This window comes from Alternaria ethzedia (assembly GCF_023757985.1).
Source record: "Alternaria ethzedia strain BMP 0044 chromosome Unknown scaffold_38, whole genome shotgun sequence".
Classification (NCBI taxonomy): domain Eukaryota; kingdom Fungi; phylum Ascomycota; class Dothideomycetes; order Pleosporales; family Pleosporaceae; genus Alternaria; species Alternaria ethzedia.
The window spans coordinates 34,239-61,498 of record NW_026056231.1 but is presented as its reverse complement, the minus strand read 5'-3'; the positions used below and the strand labels follow the sequence as shown (position 1 = coordinate 61,498).

The 27,260-nt window shown below is 53.9% G+C and overlaps 9 protein-coding genes across 9 annotated transcripts; 7 read left to right on the top strand and 2 right to left on the bottom strand.

Annotated features, from left to right (window-relative positions):
- Positions 1 to 916: 916 nt before the first annotated feature.
- Positions 917 to 2,386, bottom strand: J4E87_009698 (uncharacterized protein; the record flags this gene model as incomplete). The annotated part of the gene is made up of 1 exon (XM_049381272.1): positions 917 to 2,386. The coding sequence occupies one exon, from the start codon at positions 2,384 to 2,386 to the stop codon at positions 917 to 919; it is 1,470 nt and encodes a 489-aa protein (XP_049228939.1).
- A 4,026-nt stretch (positions 2,387 to 6,412) lies between these two features.
- On the top strand, positions 6,413 to 9,499 carry PMA1 (plasma membrane H+-ATPase; the record flags this gene model as incomplete). Its single annotated transcript, XM_049381271.1, has 6 exons — positions 6,413 to 6,421; positions 6,495 to 6,819; positions 6,867 to 8,270; positions 8,322 to 8,792; positions 8,840 to 9,379; positions 9,435 to 9,499. The coding sequence occupies 6 exons, from the start codon at positions 6,413 to 6,415 to the stop codon at positions 9,497 to 9,499; spliced, it is 2,814 nt and encodes a 937-aa protein (XP_049228938.1).
- A 774-nt stretch (positions 9,500 to 10,273) lies between these two features.
- On the top strand, positions 10,274 to 11,275 carry J4E87_009696 (uncharacterized protein; the record flags this gene model as incomplete). The annotated part of the gene is made up of 3 exons (XM_049381270.1): positions 10,274 to 10,460; positions 10,521 to 10,680; positions 10,729 to 11,275. 3 exons carry the CDS (start codon positions 10,274 to 10,276, stop codon positions 11,273 to 11,275), a joined length of 894 nt encoding a protein of 297 aa, XP_049228937.1.
- Positions 11,276 to 11,626: 351 nt separating this feature from the next.
- Positions 11,627 to 13,387, top strand: J4E87_009695 (uncharacterized protein; the record flags this gene model as incomplete). The annotated part of the gene is made up of 2 exons (XM_049381269.1): positions 11,627 to 11,707; positions 11,756 to 13,387. The coding sequence occupies 2 exons, from the start codon at positions 11,627 to 11,629 to the stop codon at positions 13,385 to 13,387; spliced, it is 1,713 nt and encodes a 570-aa protein (XP_049228936.1).
- A 1,635-nt stretch (positions 13,388 to 15,022) lies between these two features.
- J4E87_009694 (uncharacterized protein) lies at positions 15,023 to 16,010 on the top strand (the record flags this gene model as incomplete). Its single annotated transcript, XM_049381268.1, has 2 exons — positions 15,023 to 15,084; positions 15,140 to 16,010. 2 exons carry the CDS (start codon positions 15,023 to 15,025, stop codon positions 16,008 to 16,010), a joined length of 933 nt encoding a protein of 310 aa, XP_049228935.1.
- A 537-nt stretch (positions 16,011 to 16,547) lies between these two features.
- On the top strand, positions 16,548 to 20,302 carry RPC2 (DNA-directed RNA polymerase III subunit; the record flags this gene model as incomplete). Its single annotated transcript, XM_049381267.1, has 3 exons — positions 16,548 to 16,562; positions 16,612 to 20,068; positions 20,139 to 20,302. The coding sequence occupies 3 exons, from the start codon at positions 16,548 to 16,550 to the stop codon at positions 20,300 to 20,302; spliced, it is 3,636 nt and encodes a 1,211-aa protein (XP_049228934.1).
- Positions 20,303 to 20,736: 434 nt separating this feature from the next.
- Positions 20,737 to 23,557, top strand: J4E87_009692 (uncharacterized protein; the record flags this gene model as incomplete). The annotated part of the gene is made up of 4 exons (XM_049381266.1): positions 20,737 to 20,773; positions 20,826 to 20,983; positions 21,036 to 21,187; positions 21,235 to 23,557. 4 exons carry the CDS (start codon positions 20,737 to 20,739, stop codon positions 23,555 to 23,557), a joined length of 2,670 nt encoding a protein of 889 aa, XP_049228933.1.
- A 539-nt stretch (positions 23,558 to 24,096) lies between these two features.
- Positions 24,097 to 25,749, bottom strand: J4E87_009691 (uncharacterized protein; the record flags this gene model as incomplete). Its single annotated transcript, XM_049381265.1, has 5 exons — positions 24,097 to 24,749; positions 24,799 to 25,329; positions 25,380 to 25,482; positions 25,595 to 25,635; positions 25,725 to 25,749. The coding sequence occupies 5 exons, from the start codon at positions 25,747 to 25,749 to the stop codon at positions 24,097 to 24,099; spliced, it is 1,353 nt and encodes a 450-aa protein (XP_049228932.1).
- A 349-nt stretch (positions 25,750 to 26,098) lies between these two features.
- J4E87_009690 (uncharacterized protein) lies at positions 26,099 to 26,920 on the top strand (the record flags this gene model as incomplete). Its single annotated transcript, XM_049381264.1, has 3 exons — positions 26,099 to 26,389; positions 26,463 to 26,712; positions 26,760 to 26,920. 3 exons carry the CDS (start codon positions 26,099 to 26,101, stop codon positions 26,918 to 26,920), a joined length of 702 nt encoding a protein of 233 aa, XP_049228931.1.
- Positions 26,921 to 27,260: the final 340 nt, after the last annotated feature.

Below are 27,260 nucleotides of genomic sequence, written 5' to 3'. Positions count from 1 at the left end.
ATGAAGGCTTGTTGTCAGCCCACAGGCGCCTACGGGGCTACCGAGGGCGTTCACACGAATATAGTATGCCTCGCCTAGCTATTCGGTGATCCTGGAATTGGTTATTGTTCAGCTGGGCCAAATGGCGTTAGCGAAGGGGTAGGGTAGCGCCCAAAAGGGTGTGGTGCGGACCGGATAAGTGCTAGTTCGAGCACCAGCCCTACAGTAGCCTTGCTTTTCAGCGCATGCTACGTGCGCCCAGATCGATCGAAGTGTGCGGAGGTCGTGATGCAGCGGACGATGTTTGCATGTATGCAGGAAGTGTATCGCGCATTGTAGTGTGTGTTTGCAGACGATGAGAAGGTGCGATTGGATGATGGGTCTATGCGCTGGCTCCGATGCCGGGCCATGCCGAATGCGCTGCCCTCGGGCCCATGGCACCTGCTCTTGGGCTATGAAACTTCAAAACCAAAAGACCGCGTTTCAGAACCACTACAAATTTTGGTACCATCGCCATCCATCATCTGGTGCTTTGCACATCAATTCACTTCTAGGTCACGGTTCGGTCGTTCACGAGGAGCGCTTCATCTGCATCAGAAGCTGCCATGAGCCGATTTTGATACAGTGTCATTATACGGCTCAATGTAAGAACGCGTTACTGCACCCCCCAAGACTACCACAAGAGTGCGCGTCGCGAGTAATCACGGTCGTGAACGTGAGCGCGGACTTGTCCAAACAGTCGATAGTTTTGTAAGACCCGCATTACTACCATCCAAGCATGTCTCTCTAGTACGAGCTCATCTAATCCGCTGGTTTCTACCCATGCGTACAATCGTGGCTAAGAAAAGCATGCTAAGGCGTCTCTCGCGCGTTTGCTAAGAAATCCCGTAAAGGAGCTCGACCCTCCTTGACAACACGACTACCCCAGTGTAGTTCGTCAATTGTCAGACTCTTCTACATCAACCCAGATACCCTTCTCCTCACATACGTTGCGGAGCTCATCCAACTTCGCTCGGACAGCGGGAAGCCCTTTCAGACATGGAAGACAGGTCAGCTTCAGGGTACCCAACTCAGGCCAGAAGGCGTCTGCAGCCATTTCCAGAAGCTTGATGGCCACTTGAGAGGAACACTCATTCATTTTGAGCGTCTCCAAGGACTTCGGAAAGTGGTTCAGCAATGTCTCATAATTCGCATGCCAAGCATCTTGGATTAGATTCTGGTCGACTTCCAAGTATCGGAGATGGTGAAACTCACGGAGGTCACCGAGAAACACGCCTGCTGTGTTGGAACCTCCAGAGCCAGTGAGGATGAGGCGTCTCAACGAAGCCTTGTGCGAAAGCAGCCACCCCCACAACATGGCGTTCCATCTATCGTCACTGTCAAATGATTTGACGTACAGGGCCATGTTGATCGTGTACTCGAAAACTTCTAAGTTCTTGCAGAGTTGAAGCAAGCGAAACGTCTTCCAGCCCGCGATGTAGCATCTAATCAGACGAATAGCTGTGACCGATAGCTTTTCAGGATAACAAATATTGCGCAATATCTGGTCTGTGATAGTCATGTCGAAGAAGGCGAGTTCTTTCAGGCTTGGTAACCTCATCAAGTTGCAGCAGCTCGTAGTGAGTTCGCAGTTCGTGATTTGTCGAAGATGCAATGTGCTGAGCAACTTGAAAGAAGTCACCGACGCTAAGTCTGACCACAGGCATGTGAGATCGCCACTGAGATCGATAGACTCCAGTCCAGACAGAAACGTCAACAGAAGGGCGACTACTGCCGGCTCATACCTATCCTGCACCTGACGCAGCCACAAGTTCCTGGTTGTCATGGTCAAACCGGGCATATAGTAAATGGTCTTTTTCATCCTTTCGATAATGGTTGCGGTGAAGATATCGGCAGGAAGTATGTTGATGTAGTTGTGATGCCGATCAATCGAAATCGTCTTGAAGCCTGAGGCATACATTTGGACAATGCTCGCAGTTGTACCATGTGATAGATTGTACAAGTGGTAGATGAGACGAGCAAGAACGCGGTCTGGGTTTGCCTTGGGGTCGGCCCCTGGGCCTGAGCGTAATGCGATAGGGTTGTTGATCCATTTTGTCGTGCGAACAGTACCAAGAAAGTGTCTGGCGGTCAAGGCGAACGCGTCCAGAGTAATTTTGTCGTTATGGAGAGGAAGGAGGATTATCAACAGGATCTCGTCGGGCAGACCATCAAGCTTGGGTTGAGCTTGCCGAAGTACCTCCTTAGATACGCCTCCAGATTTGTCCACGACCTCGACCATGAGACTACGCGATGAGGGGATCGGAACGTCTTTCGGCTCGTTGGATCGGTACTTGGATTTTGGCGGGCCACGACGTCTAGATGTACGCTTTCCAAATGGGTGGCAGACCTTGCGCCTGTTGGACATGTCGAGCTAGGAATGCTAGAAGTTGACATGTCAGCTATCCGCACACGTGTAGTGGGCGGAAGGTAACATACCAAGGCTTGGGTCTTCAAGAGAGCTATAGAGACGCGCAGATCTTGTTTGTTAATCCGGAAAGCTATGTGAGACGTCAATAAAGGCCCAGAGAGCTGCCGATCTTGCCTACTACTCACAGTGAGGTCTTCCAGGATCGTATGTCGGAGTACTAGAGGCACAGTAGAACTCGATCTGTGTTCAGAATACTGAGACTCCGATGATGTGTTTCCGGGGGTTGTGCGTAGTGATAGGCACTCGTGTCGGTTCTGTATCGCGTCTGCGTACTGCATCTGTCAACGTTTGTTACGCACGAGCCTGAAAGCCTTTCGATCCGAGCTATGCAGCGGGGGTAACTTACGAGCCAATTTACCGGATACCCGTCTAACAATCGTGGACGACGACTGATGTATAGTATTGGTGGGGTAGTGGAGGGAGCGAGTTTATACGCAGTGGGCGGGAGCTCGGGCGTCGAGATACGCTAACTCCCGGAGCGCCGCCTACGCAACGACGAGGCTGATCGGACAAGCTTCTTACTGTGATGAAGCTCTCCTGAGTCTCCCTATATTCCAGACCGAGCCTGAGTAGATCTCTTAAGCCAGCTGCAATACGAGCTATACCGACGTGCATCAAGCTAGAACGTGACCGACGGAGGAGCTACGCGAACCGACGCTTCAGCCGACCCTTTCCCTCACAGCAACAAGCGCGAACATCCCTCACAGCAAGGGCCCCTGAGACTTGACCATCCACAGCAGAGCATTGGCTGAAGGAGACATCGACGGCGCCTCTGATAAGTGCATCACCCTGTTTCTCGTGGTAGAGCGACCAGTCGTGCTGACCAGACTACAGCTTGCCGACGGACATGCCTCCTATAGCGATCTTAGGTGCACTACCACGCCTTCCAGTGGAGCGCCCTTTTGATGGCACTCGACGACGCCAGACCTGGTGTGCTGACGGCAGTGGCAGCCTCCTCCGACGCTCATCGACCGGCAGAAGACCCAACTACCCTCCCCGCGCGACAGCTATACCAGACGCTGGACGACACCCGATGCGCCCACGAAGCTAGCATCGGCACCGAACACAACGAGACGATGTTTGTCCTCTCGATGCAGGTTACGGACAAAGGGCTTGGAAAAGGGGGAGCATGACGCCTCAATGGGACCTGAGGCAACCCCGAACCGACTGTATCACACTTTCGCCGTCGGTCCATCATATTGCATGTCCAGTCGTCGTATCCTGGTATGTCGATACAGATGGTGCGATATCCGCCGCCTACCTGGCAATCGCTGGATCCCAACTCTTTTTGTCTTACGGATACCTCTCAAGATGGCAGATAGCCTACCATAATACCAGGACTCAGGCGAGCACCTCAAGTATGCAGGAGTAGAAAGGTACCCATTGCCGTCGCTGAAATGCTGCTGCGAGCCGATCTCTTTTCCACAACACCAAACGAACAAGAAAGCAAGAGCAGGTCTATGGAGGGGCAGCGATAAGTGCTAGCGAAGCGGATGGCCGCAAAGAATTCCAGAAGGAGCTTTCGGTCGGGAGAATCCCGACAGCGTCATACCCCAAGCGAGAGCTGTAGAGATGATGAAGTTACAAACTTCGTGGAGACGGGCGAAGTTTGAAGTGGAAGTGGAAGTGTCTTCGGGCCGCGCACGGGCCACACCCCACCAAACTTCGGACGCGTCTCCTCAGCCAACTTGCCATTCATCTTCGGTGTCTTGGCTGCAATGCTAGATAACGTTCGTGGTAAAGAGATATACTCGACAGGGCTTGGAGGACGCGCAACATGGGCACAATCTCCGGTTGTCCAGACGTGGAGCTGCTTGTCAGAGTCTGCACCAAATCGACGCGACCGACCTCCCTCGTTCCTACCTGGGTAGTTCTTGTCAGCCAGGAGCCAACGCCGATATTGAGCCAGTAATCCAGCGCGTCTCTCTATCCATCGATCATCGACCTCTCCGTCTGTATCTGTGGAACGGACAGCCTACCAGACTCAGCAGAAGCGGGGTTATGCGCAGCTCTACTATGTCCCAGCGGCGCGTAGCAGACGAGCTGGCATCCCGCGGTTCGGCCACGCTCAGGTGGATGACACTTCGCGTTCTCTTCCATTGTCTACGCGCATTCCGCAGGCAGTGTAGGGTTGCATCAGGCGCGAACGGTGGATCTAGAGAGAGGGAGCACGGTAAGCCGATCTGCTTCAGGAGACCGCGAGGAAATTGAGTTTAGGAATGCACGTATGCGTTACAAGTATATGAGAAGAACGCTTCTCGAATGATGCGCGGCGGGAGACGTCTAGTGTGACAGTCTTTCGAGCCCTACTCAAGTCGCTGCGTTGACAGAAGGGCTTTGAAAGGTCCGATCACGCTATGTATGGGTAGCGTCGAGGGCGGACGGAGGCGACCTTGGAAACACGTTGGTGCACCGTGCACCAGCGATACTGCTCCAGATGAAGAAAAAGAAACGTCACGGCAACTGGGTCCACAGTGCGTTTACCGAAACCCTACAAAACATTTGTTCAGATCTTCCCAAAAGCACAGCAGTTGCTCAGGGATCCTACGCGTCGGCCTTACGAGTTCAGCGCGCGGTCAATCTCTCGTGAGGCCAGACTCAATTCTTGTCCTATCCTACTTATCTGCCTGCTGGAAGAGACTGTTGTGCAAGCTCTCCACGCAGACGGAATAGGGACATCCCGCCAGAAGCAGTAAACTGGGTCTTACAGACGCACACATCGCGATGGACTGCTGTGGTGGCAAGACCTTCTTATACTTCTAGCCAGACCTTCATTGACATGAAATTCGGGATACTATATTTGCAGCAAGCAAATGCTTGACGGGTGCGTAGGACTCGATATGGGTCGAGTCAAACTTGGCGCTGCCGCAGACCCAATGTCACGAAGTTCGTCGTATCTAGTTTTTGGAGCCCTTTATGGCGTTGAGTCAACGGATTGAAGAACTCAACTTCACTATGCGCCACTCAGATTGAGGATGACCTGTGCGTCGCAGCGCCCTTGTCAAGCTTAGTCTTGATGAACAGCTCATCCACACAAACGATCCTCGTGTTCCGTTCTGCCATGTCCAGCCTTTTAGAAGAGTCGCAATAGATCGTCTTGCGAGGCTCGTGTGTCATCGGTGAGCTGACAGGAATATGCGCTACGTCATGTCGAACATGATCTGTGACAATATCTGGTCGATTTGAATTGGTGACATGGGATGGCCATGCTAGGCGCAGGCTTAGGATTCTACCCACGGAAGTTTGTCGCGCAACACACCACCACGAGTCCTGGAGCAGAACATCATAAAATCAAGTAACACGATAAGGATCGTATACATTGCGGTTTCTATACGATGAAACTATCGTCTGGTGTCTTTTGCTCATACTAACGCAATAGACACGCAGACTACATACCAAACAGATTGCGATGCCAAATGCACTAAACCCCAAGGGCCGAGCTAATAATCTTAAGCCCTGGAGCAGGCCGCCGCAGCTCACAATCCCAGCGATCCCGCAAGCTGGCCACCTTATCTTGGCGGCTGGTTCTCGACGTGACCCTTTAACTTCAAAACAGGCTAGGCTGATCATGCGCGTCCTTGTGGCCTCATCAACCCGTGGGGTTCTCACAACATTCCGGTCAGAGTCGTTCCAACCCACCTCGGTCGTTCCTGCAGGCCCCTCCGACGACAAACGTCGCGTTGCGCGATCGCGACTGTGTTTGTTAACGCACCCCGCGTGGTGTTCAGGCTCAGGGTTGTTTTTCTGCGCTCTGAAGTCTTTCCCGCGCAACGATGCTTCAGAGAAGCCCTTTCCACGGATGAAAGCGCATTGGCCCACACTTCACTCAACATCGACGCAGATGCACTCGCAACATAGCTAGTCGCTTCGCGTAACCGACAAATATTCCTTGGCCCTTTGTATCATACAAACAGCAAACTGCATATAGTGTTTGACATTATCAGCGACTAGCATTACATCAAGATGTCCGAGGTAAGTTGTCATAGAGCCCCAACACTACTGGGCTTGACCTACCAGCTGTCTAATCAGAGCTGACTGAATGCAGTCGCCAGCCGGTACGTCACCGGATCGCGACGGCATATATCCATCAAATGGCCAGACATACGACAAGTACCATTTCCAGGAAAAGAACGTTCACATGGATGACATTGAGTTGGACGATGAAGAGGAGGATGAGGACATAGATCAGCTCATCGAAGATCTAGAGTCACAAGATGGCGAAAACGCCGACTACGAAGAGGAAGAAGCGCAACAACCAGGCGGCGCACGCCTCATCCCAGAAGAACTTCTACAGACTGACACGCGCATTGGCTTGACGTCCGCAGAGGTACTCATACGGCGGAAGAAATTTGGCGAAAACAAAATGAAAGGTACTTATACTTCTTTCTCACCATCAGCACTTGCTCACCATATGCAGAGGAGTCAACGAACAACTGGGTCAAATTTCTGATGTTCTTTGTCGGACCAATCCAATTTGTCATGGAAGCGGCTGCCATTCTCGCTGCAGGACTCCAGGACTGGGTCGACTTTGGTGTCATCTGCGGCTTGCTCCTCCTAAATGCGAGTGTAGGCTTCATCCAAGAGTACCAGGCTGGCTCCATCGTGGAAGAACTGAAGAAGACGCTGGCCCTCAAGGCTACTGTATTACGCGACGGCACTTTGATTGAGATCGAAGCATCTGACGTGGTGCCTGGCGACATTCTGCAAGTCGAGGAGGGCGTCATCGTTCCAGCTGATGGGCGCATCGTTACGGAGAATGCGTTCGTGCAGGTTGATCAATCTTCGATCACTGGAGAATCATTGGCTGTCGACAAGCACCGAGGAGATACGTGCTACGCATCTTCTGCAGTCAAGCGCGGCGAGGCTTTCGTTGTGATTACAGCTACCGGCGATTCGACGTTTGTTGGGCGTGCAGCATCGCTCGTTGCAAGCGCTTCCAGCGGGCCCGGTCACTTCACCCAGGTACTGCACGGCATTGGAACGATTCTGTTGGTTTTGGTCATCGTTTCATTGCTGGTTGTCTGGATAAGCTCTTTCTATCGATCAAACGACATCGTCACTATCCTCCGGTTCACACTCGCGATAACGATCGTCGGAGTGCCTGTCGGTCTTCCTGCTGTTGTAACGACGACTATGGCAGTCGGTGCGGCTTACCTAGCCAAGAAGCAAGCTATCGTGCAGAAGCTCTCGGCCATTGAATCGCTTGCTGGTGTCGAGATCTTGTGCTCTGACAAAACTGGAACGCTGACAAAGAACAAGCTTTCTCTAGCTGAACCATATACTGTACCAGGGGTTGATCCGGAAGACCTAATGCTTACTGCCTGCTTGGCCGCATCAAGGAAGAAGAAAGGCATCGATGCCATCGACAAGGCTTTCCTCAAGTCTCTACGCCACTATCCGCGCGCTAAATACGTGCTCAGCAAGTACAAAGCCATCCGTTTTCATCCATTCGACCCAGTATCCAAGAAAGTTCAGGCAGTCGTCGAGTCGCCCCAAGGTGAGCGCATAACATGCGTCAAGGGCGCTCCACTTTTCGTGCTTCGGACTGTTGAGGAAGACGGTGAACTTCCAGAGCATGTCGTAGACTCGTACAAGAACAAGGTCGCGGAGTTTGCTACGCGCGGCTTTCGCTCGCTTGGTGTTGCTCGCAAGCGCGAAGATGAGCGCTGGGAAATTTTGGGCATTATGCCATGCTCAGATCCTCCGCGTCACGACACGTATCGCACGATCAACGAAGCGAAGTCACTGGGTCTTTCCATTAAGATGCTGACTGGTGATGCCGTTGGCATCGCGCGAGAGACGTCGCGTCAGCTCGGCTTAGGTAAGGATATAACTATCTCGACGCGTAACACTTGGCTGACTCTAGACATAGGCACTAACATCTTTGATGCTGAGAAGCTCGGTCTGAGCGGTGGCGGCGAAATGCCTGGTTCGGAGTTCTATGACTTCGTTGAAGGTGCAGATGGCTTTGCAGAAGTGTTCCCACAGCACAAATACAACGTTGTAGAGATTCTGCAGCAGAGAGGATACCTTGTCGCGATGACTGGCGATGGCGTGAACGATGCGCCTTCGTTGAAGAAGGCAGATACTGGCATTGCCGTGCAAGGCGCTTCTGACGCCGCCTGCTCCGCTGCCGATATTGTGTTCCTGGCTCCTGGTCTCTCTGCGATCATCGACGCGCTGAAGACCTCGCGTCAAATCTTCCATCGCATGTATGCTTATGTCGTCTACCGCATCGCCTTGTCGCTGCACCTGGAAATATTCTTGGGTCTTTGGATCGCTATTCTCAACGAAAGCCTGAACCTACAGTTGGTAGTGTTCATCGCAATCTTTGCTGATATCGGTAAGCACCACTTCTGCATTCTTCATGCACGAGCTAATCGAACGTAGCGACGCTGGCTATCGCCTATGATAACGCGCCATACAGCCGGACTCCTGTCAAATGGAATCTCCCCAAACTCTGGGGAATGTCGATCCTCCTTGGCGTCATCCTCGCTGTAGGCACCTGGATCACGATGACAACGATGCTGCCTTACCTCACAGGCGAGCAACAGGGCGTCGAAGGTGGCATTGTCCAGAACCATGGCCAGCGTGACCCTATTCTATTCCTCGAGATCACACTGACTGAGAATTGGCTTATTTTCATCACCCGCGCCAACGGTCCATTCTGGTCATCCATCCCTTCATGGCAGCTAGCTGGCGCGATTCTGGTCGTCGACATTCTCGCCACATGCTTCACCATCTTTGGCTGGTTTGTGGGAGGGAGAACGAACATTGTTGCCGTGGTCCGTGTTTGGGCCTTTTCTTTCGGCATCTTCTGCATCATGGCGGGAGTGTATTATATCTTACAGGGTAGTCAAGGCTTTGATAATCTCATGCATGGAAAGCTTCTCAAGAGGAAACAGAAGCAGAGAAACCTTGAGGACTTCGGTAAGCACAATGGGATGTCTGCATTTGACAGTAGACAATTACTAACGCTATCTAGTGGTTTCGCTGCAACGCGTGTCGACACAGCACGAGAAGACGACGTACCATGAGAAGACGAAATAGAATTTCGGTCTTGACGGTGGGTTGCAACCACGTCAGCGATCCAGCGTCACGCTGTAATGCGGATGGTTTGATCTTCTTGGCATGGACGTAGGGGATAGTAGGAGGCGTTTGGTTGTACGGGCGGCAATATCGATATTCAGTCATCTTCAAAGTATACCATCTTGGGCGACTTGTATTCATATTTCATTAGGAAGGGAGCCGGAGAGCTGGAGGTTGTAGAACTTGGTATAAGCACAGTAGAGACGACGATGTTCGCAACATCTTGCGATGCATCATACTACTATAACGCAAGGCATTTCATTACTTCTCCAAAGTTCGTATCATACCCTTGAGTGCTTTCATCAGGCTAGCCAACAGTAGCTTGGGCGACCAGTCAAGACGGCGCGTCGGACATGCAGGAACACAATCCTAGAAGCAGGCAGCTCGGCGCATGTTAAACAGCTTAGTAATTTCTAAATAGCTGTCCTAGTACAGTAGCGACAAAGCTCTAAGTTTCGAAATGGTGCAATGAAATGTATTGTATCGGGTTTTGGGGCAGGCACTCGCGGTGACGTCGCTTGCCAGCATCACCCCACCTTCGGCATTGGGCCACGCGCGGCATCTTGGTAATCACGAAACACAGTAAGACATAACCGCCATCACACTCCTTCTCAGTTGATGCTCAATTACGTTCGAGGCATAAGTTGTCGCGCTAGATACCAGCTCAATTCCATCCAGCCTGCGCCTCACCACATCAGAACACCTTTGCTGCCACCAGTACGGGCATTCGCAACAATGGCTAACCTCAACGTCACCATGCCCAAGTTGAAGCTCAACGATGGTACTTCAATGCCAATGTTAGGCTACGGTACTGGTACTGCCTGGTTCAAGACTGGCGAGGAAAGCAAGATCGACCAGGCTATCATCGATTCTGTCAAGATTGCGACCAAGCTAGGATATACGCATCTTGATGGCGCCGAGGGTATGTTGATTGCCGTAGTCTGTGTAACGGGTATGTGAGAACTTCGCTGATTGTTAGTAGTCTACAAGACCGAGACTGAGTTAGGCACCGCGATCAAGGAGAGCGGTATTCCACGTGAGAAGCTGTATGTCACGACTAAAGTCAACAACGACAACATCAAGAACATTGCGGGAGCTATCAAGACGAGTCTGGAGAAGTTGCAACTGGACCATGTTGACCTGTATGTTTCTCAAATTCGCATCAACCATCTAAACCCTGACGAGCATAGGTACCTCATCCACCAGCCGTGGTTTGCAGGCTCAGACGAAGACCTCCAGAAAGCATGGGCCGACATGGAAGCCGTTCAAGCATCCGGTCTCGCAAAGTCCATCGGCGTCTCCAACTATCTCCCTAACCATCTCGCCGCCACCCTGAAGACCGCGAAAGTCAAGCCAGTATGCAACCAGATCGAGCTCCACCCCTACCTGCAAAGGCCAGAACTCCTCGAATTCCACAAGCAGAACAACATTGCCACAGTCGCCTATGCGCCTCTCACTCCTGCCACGAAAGCCAAGCCCGGTCCTCTAGATGACTACGTGGGGGCACTGACGAAGAAGTATGCTGTGGGCGAGAACGAGATCTACCTTAGGTGGTGCATGGACCAGGATATTGTGCCGATTACGACGAGTGGAAAGGAGCAGAGGCTGAGTGATTACTTGAGGGCGAACACGTTCAAGCTGACGCCTAAGGAGATCAAGGATATGAATGAGATTGGACAGAAGAAGCATTTCCGCGGATTCTGGGGACACATCTTCAAGGACGATGATCGGTCTTAGTGTAGCAGCTGTATGAAGCAACACGTGAGTCATGTCTAATGTAGCAGACCATGAGTATAGAATCATATATCCTTTGTCAACAAAAATTTATTGGGCTTGTTTGATGTTCTTCAATGATTGCCTCTGAAGTTCCGGCGTGGGTGGATACAACTGCTAGGGCTGGGGCGACCCCGTTAGCGCCAAGACAGGCTCTCAATCTTTCGGCGCGAGCTCAGCAACTTCCACCTCGACTCCGACCTGTCGCGCATCACCTTGCACCCACCCACATCGCGCGATCATATACACGGACCGGGCCGCGCGTATCATCAAACATCTCAAGTTCCAGTGTCGCGCCGCGCAATCACCGCCGCCATGTCAGGCGCAGTCGCAAAGGGCAAGAAGCAGGTGAACAAGAACGCCTATCGCCGGGCGAAGAAGAAGCAACAGCGCTCTGTAAGTAAACCACGCGCGTCGCAATACATTATACTGATAGCCATACAGGAGACACCGTCCGAGGCCGCTGACTCTGCGCGTGAGAGCGAATCTCCCGCACCCGAAAGCGACAGCAATAACGAAGCACAGGCGGTCAAGCCCGCGAACCTTCTCACCGTTGACGATATCGCGAACCAGTACGACCTCGACGACCCCGCGTTTGAGGAATACAAGAGCGTCTTCGAGAAGTTCAGGGAGCCGACCGAGGAGGAAGCGGCGACCAAGGACGAGGAGAAGCCAGAAATTTATCTCTCCGACGACGACATCCCCAGCGAGGACGAGGACGATGGCAAGCCCAAGCTTTCCAAGAAGCAGCGGAAGCAGATGAACAAGTTGTCGGTCGCGCAACTGAAGTCACTGGTCCCCCGGCCTGAGTTGGTCGAGTGGACGGATGTGTCATCCTCAAATCCACAGCTGCTCATCTCCATCAAGGGAGCAAAGAACGTCATTCCGGTCCCGACCCACTGGTCGCTTAAGCGCGAGTACCTCTCATCGAAACGCGGTATCGAGAAGCCCCCGTTCGCCCTACCGAAGTTCATCCAGGAAACTGGCATCGCAGAGATGCGTGATGCAGTGCTGGAAAAGCAGGCAGACATGACGATGAGGCAAAAGCAGCGAGAGCGCGTCCAAGGAAAGCTCGGCAAGCTCGACATCGACTACGCAAAACTATACGATGCCTTCTTCAGGCGACAGACGAAACCAGAGTTGACGCGGTACGGCGAGGTCTATTACGAGGGCAAGGAGTTCGAGACCAACCTCGTGAACCTCAAGCCTGGCGAGCTGAGCGAGGAACTCCGCGAGGCTCTCGGAATGATGCCAGGCCATCCACCCCCTTGGCTCATCAACATGCAGCGCTTCGGCCCTCCTCCATCCTACCCGAACATGCGCGTCCCTGGTGTAAACGCTCCGATCCCTCCTGGTTCCTCCTGGGGCTTCCAGCCTGGCCAGTGGGGTAAACCCCCGATCGACGACGCTGGCAAGCCACAATTTGGGGGCGATCTGTATGGAACAGCCATACTGGAAGAGCAACAACAGCCTACTCATGTCGGCGAGCCTGTAGAGCGTGGTATCTGGGGAGCACTACGAGCTGAGGGTGAGAGCGAAGACGAGGAGAGCGACGAAGAAGAGGAGGAAGACGAAGATGACGAGGAGGGGGGCGACGAAGACGCGAGCGGCATCCAGACATCGATGACAACAGCATCTGCCATGCCATCCGAGATTGGAGGAGCAGAGAGCATCGGTGGAGAGTTCCAGCTCCGGAAGCAGCGGAAAGGAATCGAGACTGAAGAGCCGGGTGTACCACGCAGCGCCGGTACAGTGCTTCCCGAGAAGAACATCTCGGCAACTGGTTTCTTTGGCGGCGAGCACGCTTATGACCTAGATGCGGCTAGGCGCGATGCGCTTGGACACGCACAAAGGAAGCGCAAGGCTGGAGACATCGACGTGTCGGTTGATGTCGACCAGTTGGCAGATAGTGACAAGCTTGACAAGGACGCACTGAAGAAAGAGTATGAGTCAAGGCAAAGAGCCGAAGCGCAAGGCCAATGGCAGAGTATCGATCAAGATGATTTGGCGGACATGATCAACCAGGAGAGCAGGAAGCGCGCGAAGCGGGAGGACGAGCGAAAGACCAGGCGCTAGGTCTGTTGGTCAAGAGTCCGCAAAGGACATGTGTTTTGTACAAAAGATTACGGATTGCGTTTTTCAAGAGCTCTGTCAGCGAGCCGGCGTCACGGATGTCAATGGTCAGTAGGGCTTCGGCACATTCAGCATTGGGATACGGCGTTACATGCGGCAGCCAAGGTTGACCGCAGTTGAACATAATCAAGATGAAGAATTTCTCACTTCCAAGGACAAGAATGACGGAAGAATTGTATGCTGACTATGGAGGGGTGGTATGTCTCGTGTCGACGAAAGGCTTGACGGATGCGACATGCAGGACAAAGGATGTGAAAGACAATAGCTGAAAACGTGAGTCAAGGGGTGGTGCCATCAGACTGGGACAACAGACGCGCAATGTCTTGGCTACTGAGGAGTAGATTGAGGCTTCCACTTGAAGGGCACGGAAAAGATGTAGCGATGTCAGGAGCGCATGGAGGAAGACACCAGATGCTGTCTGAGGTGCTACCTACGGAAATCTGGATCTACCACGCACACGCATACAGTACCCTCTCTCGGCTGCCCGATTGCACATCCGGCGACCAAGTTGAATGTGAATCAAACGGTTGGCTGTTTGCAATGTGACTGACCCACGGCCAGTGCTCGCACGCCTCCCCCGCACGTGACCTACGAACGCGTCCAGTCGCTGGAGGCTTGGCTCTGAACTTCTCTTTTTGCGACCCAACACACGACCAGCGCCCACCGCCCAGCAAGCGCAGTCGTTAGCTATCAACCCGGACTAATCGCTACGACCACATCACTTAGTATTGTTTACCTGCGATAGGCACAGCACATCACCCTCGCCGCAGAAATGGACAGGGATCGTGAGCGAGATCGAGGAGACCGAAGGTTTGTCGACTCCAAACCAAGGGCCGCCTAGGCTCCGATGCGCAAACATGTTCCCAGGCATGCGGCATCTACTATGGGCGCATCTACTAACACCGCCATAGAGACGACAGGTACTCCAACACATACCGTCCGCGTTCTCCTGGCCCTCGCCCACGCTCTCCACGCGGAGACAGCTACCGAGCCCGTTCACCTCCTCCCCGCCGGGCTTCGCCTCCTCCTCGTCGCGCCTCGCCCATTCGTCGCGGTATAGCTTCGGCAGATACATATGTTCCTGGTGGCCGTTCATCGCGTCCGCGCAGTCGATCGCCTGGTTTCCGGAGACGGTCCCGGAGCCCACGTCGCGACGACAACTGGAGGGCACGCCCACGATCACCGCCTCGCCGAGCGTTCTCGCCGCGACGAGAGGAGCCTAGACGTGATGACTACAGGGCAAGGTCACCGCTGCCGCGACGGGACCGCGATCAGTACGACTCGTATACTCGCTCCCCACGACCACGCGAAAGGTCTCCACCACCGAGAGAGCGTGATGTCTCCCCAGCTAGGAGCCGGGGTATAAGATCGCCTGTTCGTCCGAGCCGGTACGAAGAGCCGCGCTCCCGGGTGAATAGGTATGCTTTCAGTCTCCCCTCGCGACGTGCCATTTGCTGACCTTATATGAAGCCCTCCCCGCAGATACTCTCCGGCCCGCGACACTCGTGATACGCGCGACTACCGACGCCGCTCACCCTCTCCAAGACGCGAGCGCCCCGACCCTTACACTGCGGATACATGGAGGAGTCGCAGGTCTCCTTCGCCAGCGCGGCCAGCATATGCTTCCAACGATGCGTCAGGTAGAGATTCTACAGCGACGTCCCGCCGCTCTTCCCCACCACCCATCCATCCTAGCCGGGCCGCCCTCGTAGAAGACCGACCAGTCAGAGAGCCCGCCTCAGCACCACGATCGCCTTTCCGTGAGCGCCTCCCCGATAGAGGACGAGACTACAGTCGCGAGCGAGAGCGGTCGCCTCCACGTAGACGCGACAGTCCTCCGACAGGACCGCGCGGAGATAGAGACTTCGCGCCTCCTACTGGGCCATCGTCGTCTTCGTACCGCAACGGCGACAGCAGCTTTGCCAGAGCCCCACCAACAGGACCTTCCAGCAGGAGCTATCCCTCCCCTGCGATATCCCCTCCAGTTGGACCTTCGAGCTTGACACCACAGGCTCCCTCCTTTCCCCGGGGCAATAACCCTGTTCTAGCAGCGCCGACACGACCGCGTGGTGGTGGCCGCGGTGGCTTTGGAGGATATGAAGGACGAGGAGACTTTTCGGGGCCTTCTTCCCGACGAGGATCTTGGGGCGCAGGACCACGAGGTGGAGGTTACTACGGTGGTGCGCCATCCGGTCCGCGTGGTTCCAGCAGCGGACCTAGCGGAGCAGCACCCTTTGCTCCCTCATTCCGCGGATCTAACAACTCTACTGCTACAACCTACCCCCGTACGATGCGCTTCCGAGATCATCTCTCCGACCTCCCCAAGGAGATCCCTGGTGGCCAAAGAGCACCCGAGTTGTACGACAAGAGCAAGATTCTGAAGCTTGAAGCCGAGGCGCAGAAGTTGAGAGAGATGATTGATAAGAAGGAAGATGCGAAGAGGCAGAAACTCAGGGAGTGGGACAGTCTTGAACGCGAGGCGGATACGGCTCAGCTGAGGGTTGACCTTGCAGAGGGTTCACTACGAAGCATAAACGGCGAGGCGGATGTCAGCGATGCCTTCTAGTACCGGCGTTCGCTGGGTGACGATCTTGCAGAACACGACTGGTGATTTATGGCTGGTGGCTCCTTGGCATGAGGTTTCTTGGAGACTTGAGATGATAGTTTCGATTTGGCTTGCATCTGAATCTTGGAAGATAGCTTTCTGGTGGCATAGCGGGCGTTGAATGGCATAGCATTGGTAGCAACCGAATCCTGATCACTAAATGCATGAACTTTGTCTGCCGATAACTTGTGCTTTACATGTGACGATTCAAAGCAGACTCTCAAGACACTTCTACAACAACAAAGGAAACTACCTTGAGATTTTCGTGATGCTCGTGTAAGCTGTAGGCGCCTTCTCTTTTCCGCTCGCGCGAGTCTCGGTGTCTGGATTGTTGGTCACTCACCCAGGGATGCTTTGACTACTGCGGATTACCGATTGGCCAGTATTAATTCTCACTTCTGACTCGCCGAACGCCAAATGTTTGCTGCAGCTGGTCGGTCGAACTAACCTACTCACCCGCCGCCTCAACCTTCGCCGACTGCTCTACTGTCGCACAAAATGGTGGGCAAGAAGGTACGAGGTCCCGCATGATTGTCGCGACCAGGGACTAATTTGCCTTTAGGAAGTCGCGAAGCCCGAAGCTGCCCCGCGCGGGGCCGCGAAGGCGACTGCTGCGACTGCTGCTCCCGCAGTAAAGAAAGCTGACGATGCTATGGACGTAGACACTGTCGGCGCAAACCCTCAGAATACAGCAGGCGACGACGCGACTGACCTCAATCCCAACGCTTCCACATCAGCAGAGGCGACACGAAAACGAAAAGCGCCGCTTACCCACGCCAAAGACGAGTTTGCCGCCCTCCTCGAGCCCTTCTACTACGGAAAGAGTCTGACCGATCCGATTAACACTGCGCGCGATAAGTGGAATCTTCTGCCGGCCTTCCTGAAGACCAAGGGACTGGTCAAGCAGCATGTCGACTCATACAACCACTTCGTCGATGTGGAACTCAAGAAAATCCTCAAGGCCAACCGTTTCGTCCGCAGCGATACCGACCCCAAGTTCCTCCTCGAGTACACCGACATCCGCGTTCTCTCCCCTAACCGACAGGAAGAAGATGACCTCGACCACCACCGCAGTACCATTACACCCAACGAGTGCCGATTGCGCGACATGACATACGCGGCGCCGATAGTAGTGGACATCATATATACCCGTGGGAACTCAAAGGTCAAGCGGACGGGTATCAAGATTGGACGCATGCCCATCATGCTGAAAAGCAACAAGTGCGTGCTTGCAGGAAAGAACGATCGCGAAATGGCAGTCATGGACGAGTGTCCGCTAGACCCAGGAGGCTACTTCATCACCCGAGGGCAAGAGAAGGTCATCCTGGTTCAAGAGCAGCTGAACAAGAATCGTGTCATTGTTGAGAGTGCCAAGGGCATCATGCAAGCCAGCGTTACGAGTTCTACGCACGAGAGACGAACCAAGACGTACGTCATTCAGAAGAAGGGCCTCATGTACCTTCGCCACAACACACTCTCCGAGGAGATTCCGATCGTGTTCGTAATGAAGGCACTGGGTGTACACTCCGACAAGGAGATCATACTCTTAATCGCCGGCGAGGATACCGCGTACCAGGACAACTTCGCTGCCAACTTCGAAGCGTGCGCAAAGGAAGGCATACACACCCAGGAGCGAGCGCTTGAGTATATCGGCCATCGCGTACGACTAGTGAAGAAGCCGCTCGGTACCTCGCGCAGCCGAAACTATCACTTGGAGGCTATCGAGTGTTTGTCCAACGTCGTCCTTCCCCACGTCCCAGTCGAAGGCACAAACTACCGACCAAAGGCACTGTACGTGGCTCTCATGGCACGTCGAGTTCTGATGGCTATGCAAGACCCGAAGCTTGTAGACGATCGCGACTATGTTGGAAATAAGCGTCTTGAGTTGTCCGGACAGATGTTGTCGCTTTTGTTCGAAGATCACTTCAAGCGCTTCAACCACGACTTCAAGTTGAGCATCGACAAAGTACTGAAGAAACCTGTCCGAGCGCAAGAATTTGACGCCTTCTCGCACTTCAGCGTACACAAGAACCATATCACCATGGGTGTCGAGCGCGCCATTGCGACTGGAAATTGGAGTTTGAAGCGTTTCAAGATGGAGAGGGCGGGTGTTACTCACGTTCTGAGCAGACTGAGTTACATTGCGGCGCTGGGTATGATGACGAGAATCAGTTCGCAGTTCGAAAAGACGCGTAAGGTCTCTGGTCCCCGTGCGCTACAACCCTCGCAATTTGGCATGCTGTGCACTTCCGATACACCTGAAGGTGAAGCTTGTGGTTTGGTCAAGAACTTGGCGCTCATGACGCATATCACAACCGAAGATGACGACGATCCAGTGCGTAAGATCGTGTTTATGCTGGGGGCCGAAGATATCTGTTTCCAGACCGGAGAGGAGATCCACGCAGACGGTGTATATAGTGTGTGTCTCAACGGTACACCTATTGCTGTCACCGACACACCTAAACGATTCCTCAACAGCTTCCGGAAACTCAGGAGAATGGGACGAATCTCCGAGTTCACTAGCATTCACATCGATCACGACCACTGCGAAGTTCACATCGCCACGGACGAAGGTCGAATCTGCCGGCCGATGATCATTGTCGAAAACCAACGGTCCAAGGTTACCTCGCGCTACCTCAAGGCGCTTCGCAAGGGTACCATGGAGTTTGAGGACTTCCTGACAAGAGGTCTGGTGGAGTATCTCGATACCAACGAAGAAAACGATACGAACATTGCTTTGAAGGAGAGCGAAATCAACCAATACACTACACATCTCGAAATCGAGCCCTTCACCATCCTGGGCGCCGTCGCTGGTCTCATCCCATACCCCCATCACAACCAATCGCCTCGTAACACTTACCAATGCGCTATGGGTAAGCAAGCTATTGGAGCGATCGCCTACAACCAGTTCAAGAGGATAGACACACTGCTATACCTCATGGTCTACCCACAGCAGCCCATGGTCAAGACCCGGACCATTGAACTCACTAAATATGACAAGCTGCCTGCTGGTCAAAACGCAACCGTCGCTGTCATGTCCTACTCCGGATACGATATTGAGGACGCGCTGATTCTCAACAAGGCCTCCTGCGATCGCGGCTTCGGTCGCTGTCAGGTTCTGAAGAAGCACGTCACACCACTGAAGACGTATGCTAACGGTACCTCCGACCGTATCAACGCCGGCGCTCTCGATGTGGATAATACCAGCCATCAAGCCATTGGACAAGACGGTATCGCACAAGTCGGAGCACGGATAGAGGCCGGCGACGCCTACCTCCTGAAATCCATCCCCCAAGATACCGCCGGCCCCGCTACCAACGTCTACAAAGACAAGCCCGACAAGTACAAGATGCCTGACTGCAGCTATATCGACAAAGCCTGCATCACCGAGAACGAAGCCGGTACAACCTTGATCAAGCTCCTCATGCGCCAAACACGACGTCCCGAACTCGGCGACAAGTTCTCCTCTCGCCACGGTCAGAAAGGAACAACAGGTCTGATCGTACAACAAGAAGACATGCCCTTCAACGACCAAGGCATCTGCCCCGACATCATCATGAACCCCCACGGATTCCCCTCGCGTATGACAGTCGGCAAGATGATGGAACTCCTCTCAGGCAAAGCCGGTGTTCTAAACGGCACACTAGAATACGGTACAGCATTCGGCGGCTCCACCGTCGAAGACATGTCGCAAATCCTCGTCGAAAAAGGCTTCTCCTACACAGGAAAAGACTACCTCACCAGCGGTATCACAGGAGAGGCCCATCAGTTCTACACATTCTTCGGCCCGATCTACTACCAGAAACTCAAGCATATGGTACAGGATAAGATGCATTCGCGTGCAAGGGGTCCGCGCGCTATCCTCACACGACAGCCTACTGAGGGTAGGGCGAGGGACGGTGGACTGCGTCTGGGTGAGATGGAACGTGATTGTCTGATTGCGTATGGTGCTAGTCAGTTGCTTCTTGAGCGGTTGATGATTAGTTCGGATGCCCATAATGTGGATGTTTGTGAGAAGTGTAAGTCTCCTCTCTCTCTTCCCTTCTTCCCTCGACTCTTCTTTGAGATCTTTACTAATGATGATGATAGGTGGTCAAATGGGATACAGTGGCTACTGCAAGCTCTGTGAGAGTGAGAAGGCAGTTCGCAAGATTACTATGCCGTATGCTGCCAAGCTTCTGATTCAGGAGCTGGGTAGTATGAATGTCAAGGTGACGATTGGGTTGGAAGATGAATTTCCAAGGGACGCTTAGGAGAGGAGTAAAAGTGGATGCATGATTGGCGCTGATTTGGACGATACTGGGTTTGGGTGCATAGCGTGGCGTTTGTCATGATGATTTTATATACAGAGTACACGATTATGGAAATGTTTCATTTCATGAGACGGTCTACAGCCTACATCAACATCAAAACATGCAAAGTAGGTGACCTAACGTCGATGTAGGCTCCAGGCCTGTTCGGGTCTTTTCCTGTATAAGGTGCAGTCGTTGTTGTGCATTGTAGCGTTACGAGATTCTATTCGCTTGCTGAGGACAGTCCACGATGGCGGCCCCGGGGATGTTGTTGATGGGAGGAATGATGAGGGCGGCGGGGCGTCTTCAAAGCGCGCTAACCTCACCCACTTTACGCGGTCGCGTCGACCGGAACGCGGTGCACTCCCGAGTAGCAACCATCACACCATACCACAATGGCTACCACACAGCGCCTCCGCGCTCGACAGGCCCGTAAGTAGACTGATAATATAAACAAGAATTGCCATTCTGATTAAAGCTCTAGATGCCCCTGGCGCAACCTATCTCGCATACACACCCAACGGAAAGAAACTCGTCACAGCCGGAGTCGACAACTACTGCCGCGTCTTCACTACGGGTTCCGATGACGAGCCAGTCACGATAGATGAATGTCAGGAGAACAACACTGCCGTCGTAGCTGGGGTGCGCAATACAACATGATCAGGGTTGGGGCAACATACTGATCCTTACGCAGAATGGCTACTTCATCACCGGCTCAGAGGACGGCACAGTGAGCAGGTTCTCGCTCGATAATGGCAAGTTCGAAGAGATTCTGGTCAGGACTACGCTCCCAGTACGGGATGTAGCTCTCAGTCCGGATGGGAACTGGATTGCCGTGGCCAGCGAGTACGTGTGCGACTCTATTCGTCCGATCTGGTCACTAACGGACGCAGCGAACTCGTCGTAAACCTCGTAAACATCAAAGACAAGAGCATTAAAAGCCTGCGCGAACAGCCTCGAGCCGTAAAACACGTTACCTTCGATAAGACCGGGACCCAACTCGCCGTATCCTGCACCGACGGTCACATCTACATGTATAACCTGGAGGGTGGAGAGCCTGAGATGGTCAACAGAGTGGAGGGCATGATCAAGAGCCTAGAAGCAGATGCGGAGACGACTTCGAAAGTCCTTTGGCATCCAGATGGGCGAGCTTTTGCTACACCCACCGCCATGCGCCAGATACAGGTCATGTCGACGAGTGATTGGGAGAGGCAGCGAGTCTTCAAGACAGGTCATACAGCCGACATCACTGCCGCGGCATGGTCACCGAACGGTGCCTTGTTAGCGACTACCTCGAGCGATCTGAGCCTATGCCTTTGGGACACCAAGACGCAGAAACAGCTCAAGAAGCTCGACGATGTCAAAGCTACAATACTCGCAATGGCATGGCACCCAACGGAGAACATTCTCTCGTACACCAACAACGAAGGCGAACTCTTCATCCACACCGACCTCGTTCCAGACGAACATCTCCCCCTACTACAAAAGCCTACCGTCTCCGCTCCTTTCTTTCACGATCCCTCGGAAGGCCGAGCCGGTGTCCCACAACCGGCGAAGCTTACAAACGGCAACGTACAGACTCTTCCTGGACGACCGAGACAACGGAGTGGAACTCCGGACTCGTTAGAGGATATTCTAGGCCCAGAGTTCCAGGACGATGAAGCTCAAGTGGATGGCGATGAAGAGATGGAGGATTTCGTTATTGATGACGATGGCGCTGGATATGCTCCTGCAATCACAGCTGCTAAGAAACGTCCAAACGGACATCTTACTAGCGGCATAGAACCTGCCTCGAAACGTCGCGCATACAGCTCCGCCCTCTTTCGTCCCCAAGTTCACGAGCCATTTCAACCAGGAAGCACACCCTGGCGTGGCAACCGCCGCTTACTCTGCTGTTCCTTGACCGGCTATGTCGAGACAGTGGAACAGGAGGGCAAGCATCACACAGTAAGCGTCAAATTCTACGATGAACACACGTTCCGCAACTTCCACTTCACCGACGTCTTCCTATACGACAAATCTTGCCTCAACGAGAACGGTACACTGTTCGCCTGCCAACCCAACAGCACCGGTGACGGCAACCCAGCAATGATATACTACCGACCGCATGAGACGTGGACGACAAGAACCGAATGGCGGACTAATCTGCCGACTGGAGAATCCGTCACTGCAATTGCACTATCGAATTCATATGTCTGCGTAACTACATCAACAAACTACGTGCGCATATACTCACTCTTCGGCCTCCCGGTTCGCGTCTACAGGCAAAAGAGCTCTCCAGCAGTTACCTGTGCAGCGTGGCGCGACTACATTCTCACGATTGGCAACGGGCCCATACAAAACGACCTCAGCACTCAACTCCTCTACACGATCGAAAACATCAAACACGACATCGTCTACCAAGACTCCGATATCCTTGCCCTACCCCCAGGCACAACTCTAACCTCCGTCTTCTTCTCTGCAGAAGGCGACCCCTACATCTACGACTCCTCAGGCGTCCTTCTCACCCTCCTCGGCTGGAGAAATACCGGCCAAGCACGCTGGGTTCCTATGCTCGATACGAAGCTCCTCTCACGCCGCGCTGGCGGCGGCAAAGAAGAATCCTACTGGCCCGTCGGCGTCGCCTCATCACCCACATCCTCCGAAGGCATAGGAGGCGCAAAGTTCCACTGCATGATCATCAAAGGGCGAGAACAGTATCCCTCAGCACCCGTCCCGCACCTGTCTGAATTCGGCTTCGAGATACCGCTCACAAGCGTCATCGACAAAGCCAAGAGCAAGAAGAACAGAAGAGGAGGCGAGGAAAGCGACATGGAAGACGAAGACGAGGACGCCAACGCGCCTCAGACCAACGAGGAGAAACAGCAAGATCACGAACAAGCATTCATCCTCGCTTCAACACTACATTCGCAACTCTCTTCCACCCTGCTGCACACGCGTCCGACGGCGTCGCAGAAGTCGGCGCTGAGTACGCTCGAAGTGGCGATTGATCGTGCGCTGCTTCAGTTGCTTGGGTTGGAGTGTCTGGCGGGTGAGGACCATGGGATGAAGGCGCTGGAGATCGTTAGCTTGATGAGGGATGCGAATGGCAAGATGCTGGATTTGGCGGGCAAGGTGGCGAGTAGGTATGGGAGGGAGGTGCTTGGGGAGAAGATTAGGGAGTTGGCCGAGAAGAAGGCGCTGGCTAGGGATGATGCCGACGAGGACGACTTCTAGGTTGGTTGGGGTCAAATGAGAGATGTTGTGCAATCGTTGCTTTGATGCAGTGATGATTTATTTGGGTAGCACAGGGAGCGTTCGCTGCTCAATATATTACATAATTCGAGGAGAATATTGAACGCCCTAGAGCCTACGTTAACGGTTGGTTATCTCCTTTGCGTGTTTGTATCTTCATGTATGCCTTAGGCCTGTTTAATATTTTTCTTGTGCAAGGGTCTACTGATCAATCAATCATCTTAAAATACTTGATCAAATGTTAGATCCATGGGAAGATGAGAAATCATGGAAAGTGCCGCTTGACAATTTATTGGCATTACTAAAGGGAGTAACATAGAAAGAGGACAATTGATCCCAAATCGCTTCATGTATGGAGAAGAAGGTACGCTAGAAGCTCTCCTTGTAAACGCCGTAGCCCGCCATTATCAATCTGGTACTTGTCTCTCTTCAAAAGCGAGGCTTCGAACAAGACACCTTCCAATCAACAATGTAGAGCCATACTGCTCTTAAACACGCTACACAGTACGGTAACAAGCCGTCTAGTACTCTGCCTCAACACCCTCATCATCCCCGAGGGAGTCAGCTGCGACCTCTTCGTAATCGCGCTCCAAGGCAGCGAGATCTTCACGAGCCTCGGAGAATTCACCCTCCTCCATACCCTCACCAACGTACCAGTGGACGAAGGCACGCTTGCTGTACATGAGGTCGAACTTGTGCGAGAGAGCAGACCAGGCCTCGCTAATGGCCGTGGTGTTGGACAACATGCAGACAGCGCGGTTGACAGCGGCGAGGTCACCGTTGGGGACCATCTGGGGGGGCTGGTAGCAGATACCAACCTTGAAACCGGTAGGGCACCAGTCAACGAACTGGACGGTGCGCTTGGTCTTGACCTGGGCAATGGCAGCGTGGGTGTCCTTGGGAACAACGTCACCACGGTACAACAGGCAGGTGGCCATGTACTTTCCGTTGCGAGGATCGCACTTGACCATCTGGTTGTTGGGCTCGAAGCAGGCGTTGGTGATCTCCATGACCGAGTTGGCCTCGTGTGCGGCCTTGGCGGCGGAGATGACGGGAGCATAGGCGACGAGAGGGAAGTGAATACGAGGGTAGGGGACCAAGTTGGTCTGGAACTCGTTCAGGTCGACGTTGAGGGAACCGTCGAATCGGAGGGAGGCGGTAATGGACGAGACGACTGAGTCAGGTTAGCAGAGTGGATTTCTAAGCAGGCTCTGGCAGCTTACCCTGGGCAATGAGACGGTTGAGGTTCTCGTAGTTGGGGCGCTCGATACCGAGGTTCCTTCGGCAGATGTCGTAGATGGCCTCGTTGTCAACCATGAAGGAGCAGTCGGAGTGCTCGAGTGTGGTGTGGGTGGTCAGGATGGAGTTGTATGGCTCGACGACCGATGTGGCGACCTGGGGCGCTGGGTAGACACAGAACTCGAGCTTGCACTTCTTGCCGTAGTCGACGGACAGACGCTCCATGAGCAGGGCGCCGAAACCAGATCCAGTTCCTCCACCGAAGGAGTGGAAGACGAGGAAACCTTGCAGACCGGAGCAGTTGTCGGCGACGCGGCGGACCTTGTCGAGGACCTGGTCGATGAGCTCCTTTCCGACGGTGTAGTGGCCACGGGCGTAGTTGTTCGAGGCATCCTCCTTGCCTGTGATCATCTGCTCGGGGTGGAAGAGGGAGCGGTAAGGGCCGGTGCGGACCTCGTCGACGACGTTGGGCTCAAGATCGGCGTAGATGGTACGGGGGACATACTTGCCCTGGCCTGCGCGGTGTTAGCAGTCGGAACGGCGCTCTGGGGCGAAAGCTGCCTACCAGTCTCGGAGAAGAAGGTGCTGAAGCCGTGGTCGTCGTTCAGGGCCTTGCGCTCCTCGGTGAGGAAACCATCGGGCTGGATGCCGTGCTCGAGGCAGTAGAGCTGCGAAGCCGAGTCAGTATATCGCGCACTGGCGGTGAGCTATCCGCAGCCCCTTCTCCTGCTGTACAGCAGGATGCAGCGGCAGCAGAGCGTGTCGTCGGGTGCAACTCACCTCCCAGCAAGAGTTTGCGATCTGGCAACCGGCCTGGCCGACTAGACGCGTACAAAGTCAGCATCAACAAATAGCCAGGGATGTCCCGCTGCAGGCGGTCAGGGCGCGCATGGCGCAAGGGACGACATACCGTTCAGACTGATGACTTCTCTCATGGTGGCAGCGAGGAAAGGTAGTAATTGGGGTATCGAAATGGAGTCTCGGGGGAACCTGGGCGGCGAGGGTTGAAGCTGCTGGCGGTGGGAGTGGAGCAGTGGGGGAGAAGTGCTGTTGTGTTGTGGAATCGAACTTTTAGACCAAAAGGGTCCGCCTATCACGGACCACGGCGCTAAGCTACACGTCCAATGCAGCTGCCTGGCCGTTGCGCGAGAAACACGACCTCATCGCACGAATTCCAAGCCTGCCGTTCCTCTGCCTGCCCATGGCGCTGCGCTGGCCGACGTGAGAGACAATGAAGTGCTGCCCTCCCACCTCTCCCCCATCTTCACGTGCTGTCCGCCAAAGATGCGCCTCTCCGCCGGGCTGCTCTGCATCGTCACACAGGCCTGGACGGTGAATGCCAACGTCGAGAAGACGATATTCCTTGGTCCCAGCCCTGTGACTCTCTCCAATGTCCGCCCCGGGCTAGATGACCTCGGCCTGCACTACCTGTCGCCCTCGTCCACCATCCTCCCGATCCGAGTCCCTGTCCAGTTTCCCTCCGAGTCGCTGCCCCGCGGTCTCGAGTCCTGGTACCTGCTTCGCGGCCTGCAAGACGGCAGGAGGTACGAGGTGCGCATCTGCTGGCCGGCCACCGTGAGTCTACTGCTCCTTCCCGTTGCATATCGCCTGCATCGTCTCGCCTGATTGTTTGTACTGACGTGCCCAGCAACCCACCGACTTCTGGCTTGACACCTACTCAATCACCCACGTATTTGATACTCCCGAGTTGATATCCTCATTATCAGAGTATAGCTCAGTCATTCGACGCGACCCAGTGGACGACGACCGAAACACCAAGGAAGCGCCGCCTGCAGCCCCAGAGTCGGTACTGTTCTTGCGCCTCCAGGCTGCAGCGTCCTACTACTCGACCAATCGCACATTGATGGACTATCCGCCTCCAGTTGATGCGGATATTAGTACGTCTAGTCTTACCAAAATACCGTACATCGTCTAACAACCATAGTACTCGACCCCTTCATACTGAACGTCTTCCCGCAATCACTTGGCCCAATCGCGATATACATCACCGCAGTCGCTATAGGAGCCTGGTTCCTCTCCGGCTACATCTACCGCTGGCTACTGTCTGTCGCTGCAGACTCACCCAACAAACCGCATACCGATTGAGCTATACCACATACACGCTTGCCGTCCACATTCACGCAACCACCTCATAAAAGAAAAAAAGTGAACAGGTTTGCAGACTACATTGACCCAAAACCTTGCAAAGTAGGTGGCGCAACGTCAACGTAGGTTCCAGGCTGTTCAGTTTTTTTCCCTAGGTTGGCGTGTAGCAACGATGTCGTCTGCAGCGCCTCCTCCACCTCCTCCGCCACCGCCGCCACCGCCGCCACCGCGCAAGTCACCTTCCAGCGACGACAAATGCGATAGATTATTTAATCTCCTTCCCGCCGAACTGCTCCTCATGATAATCAACTATGCGGGTGTCGGTAGTATTATGAACCTT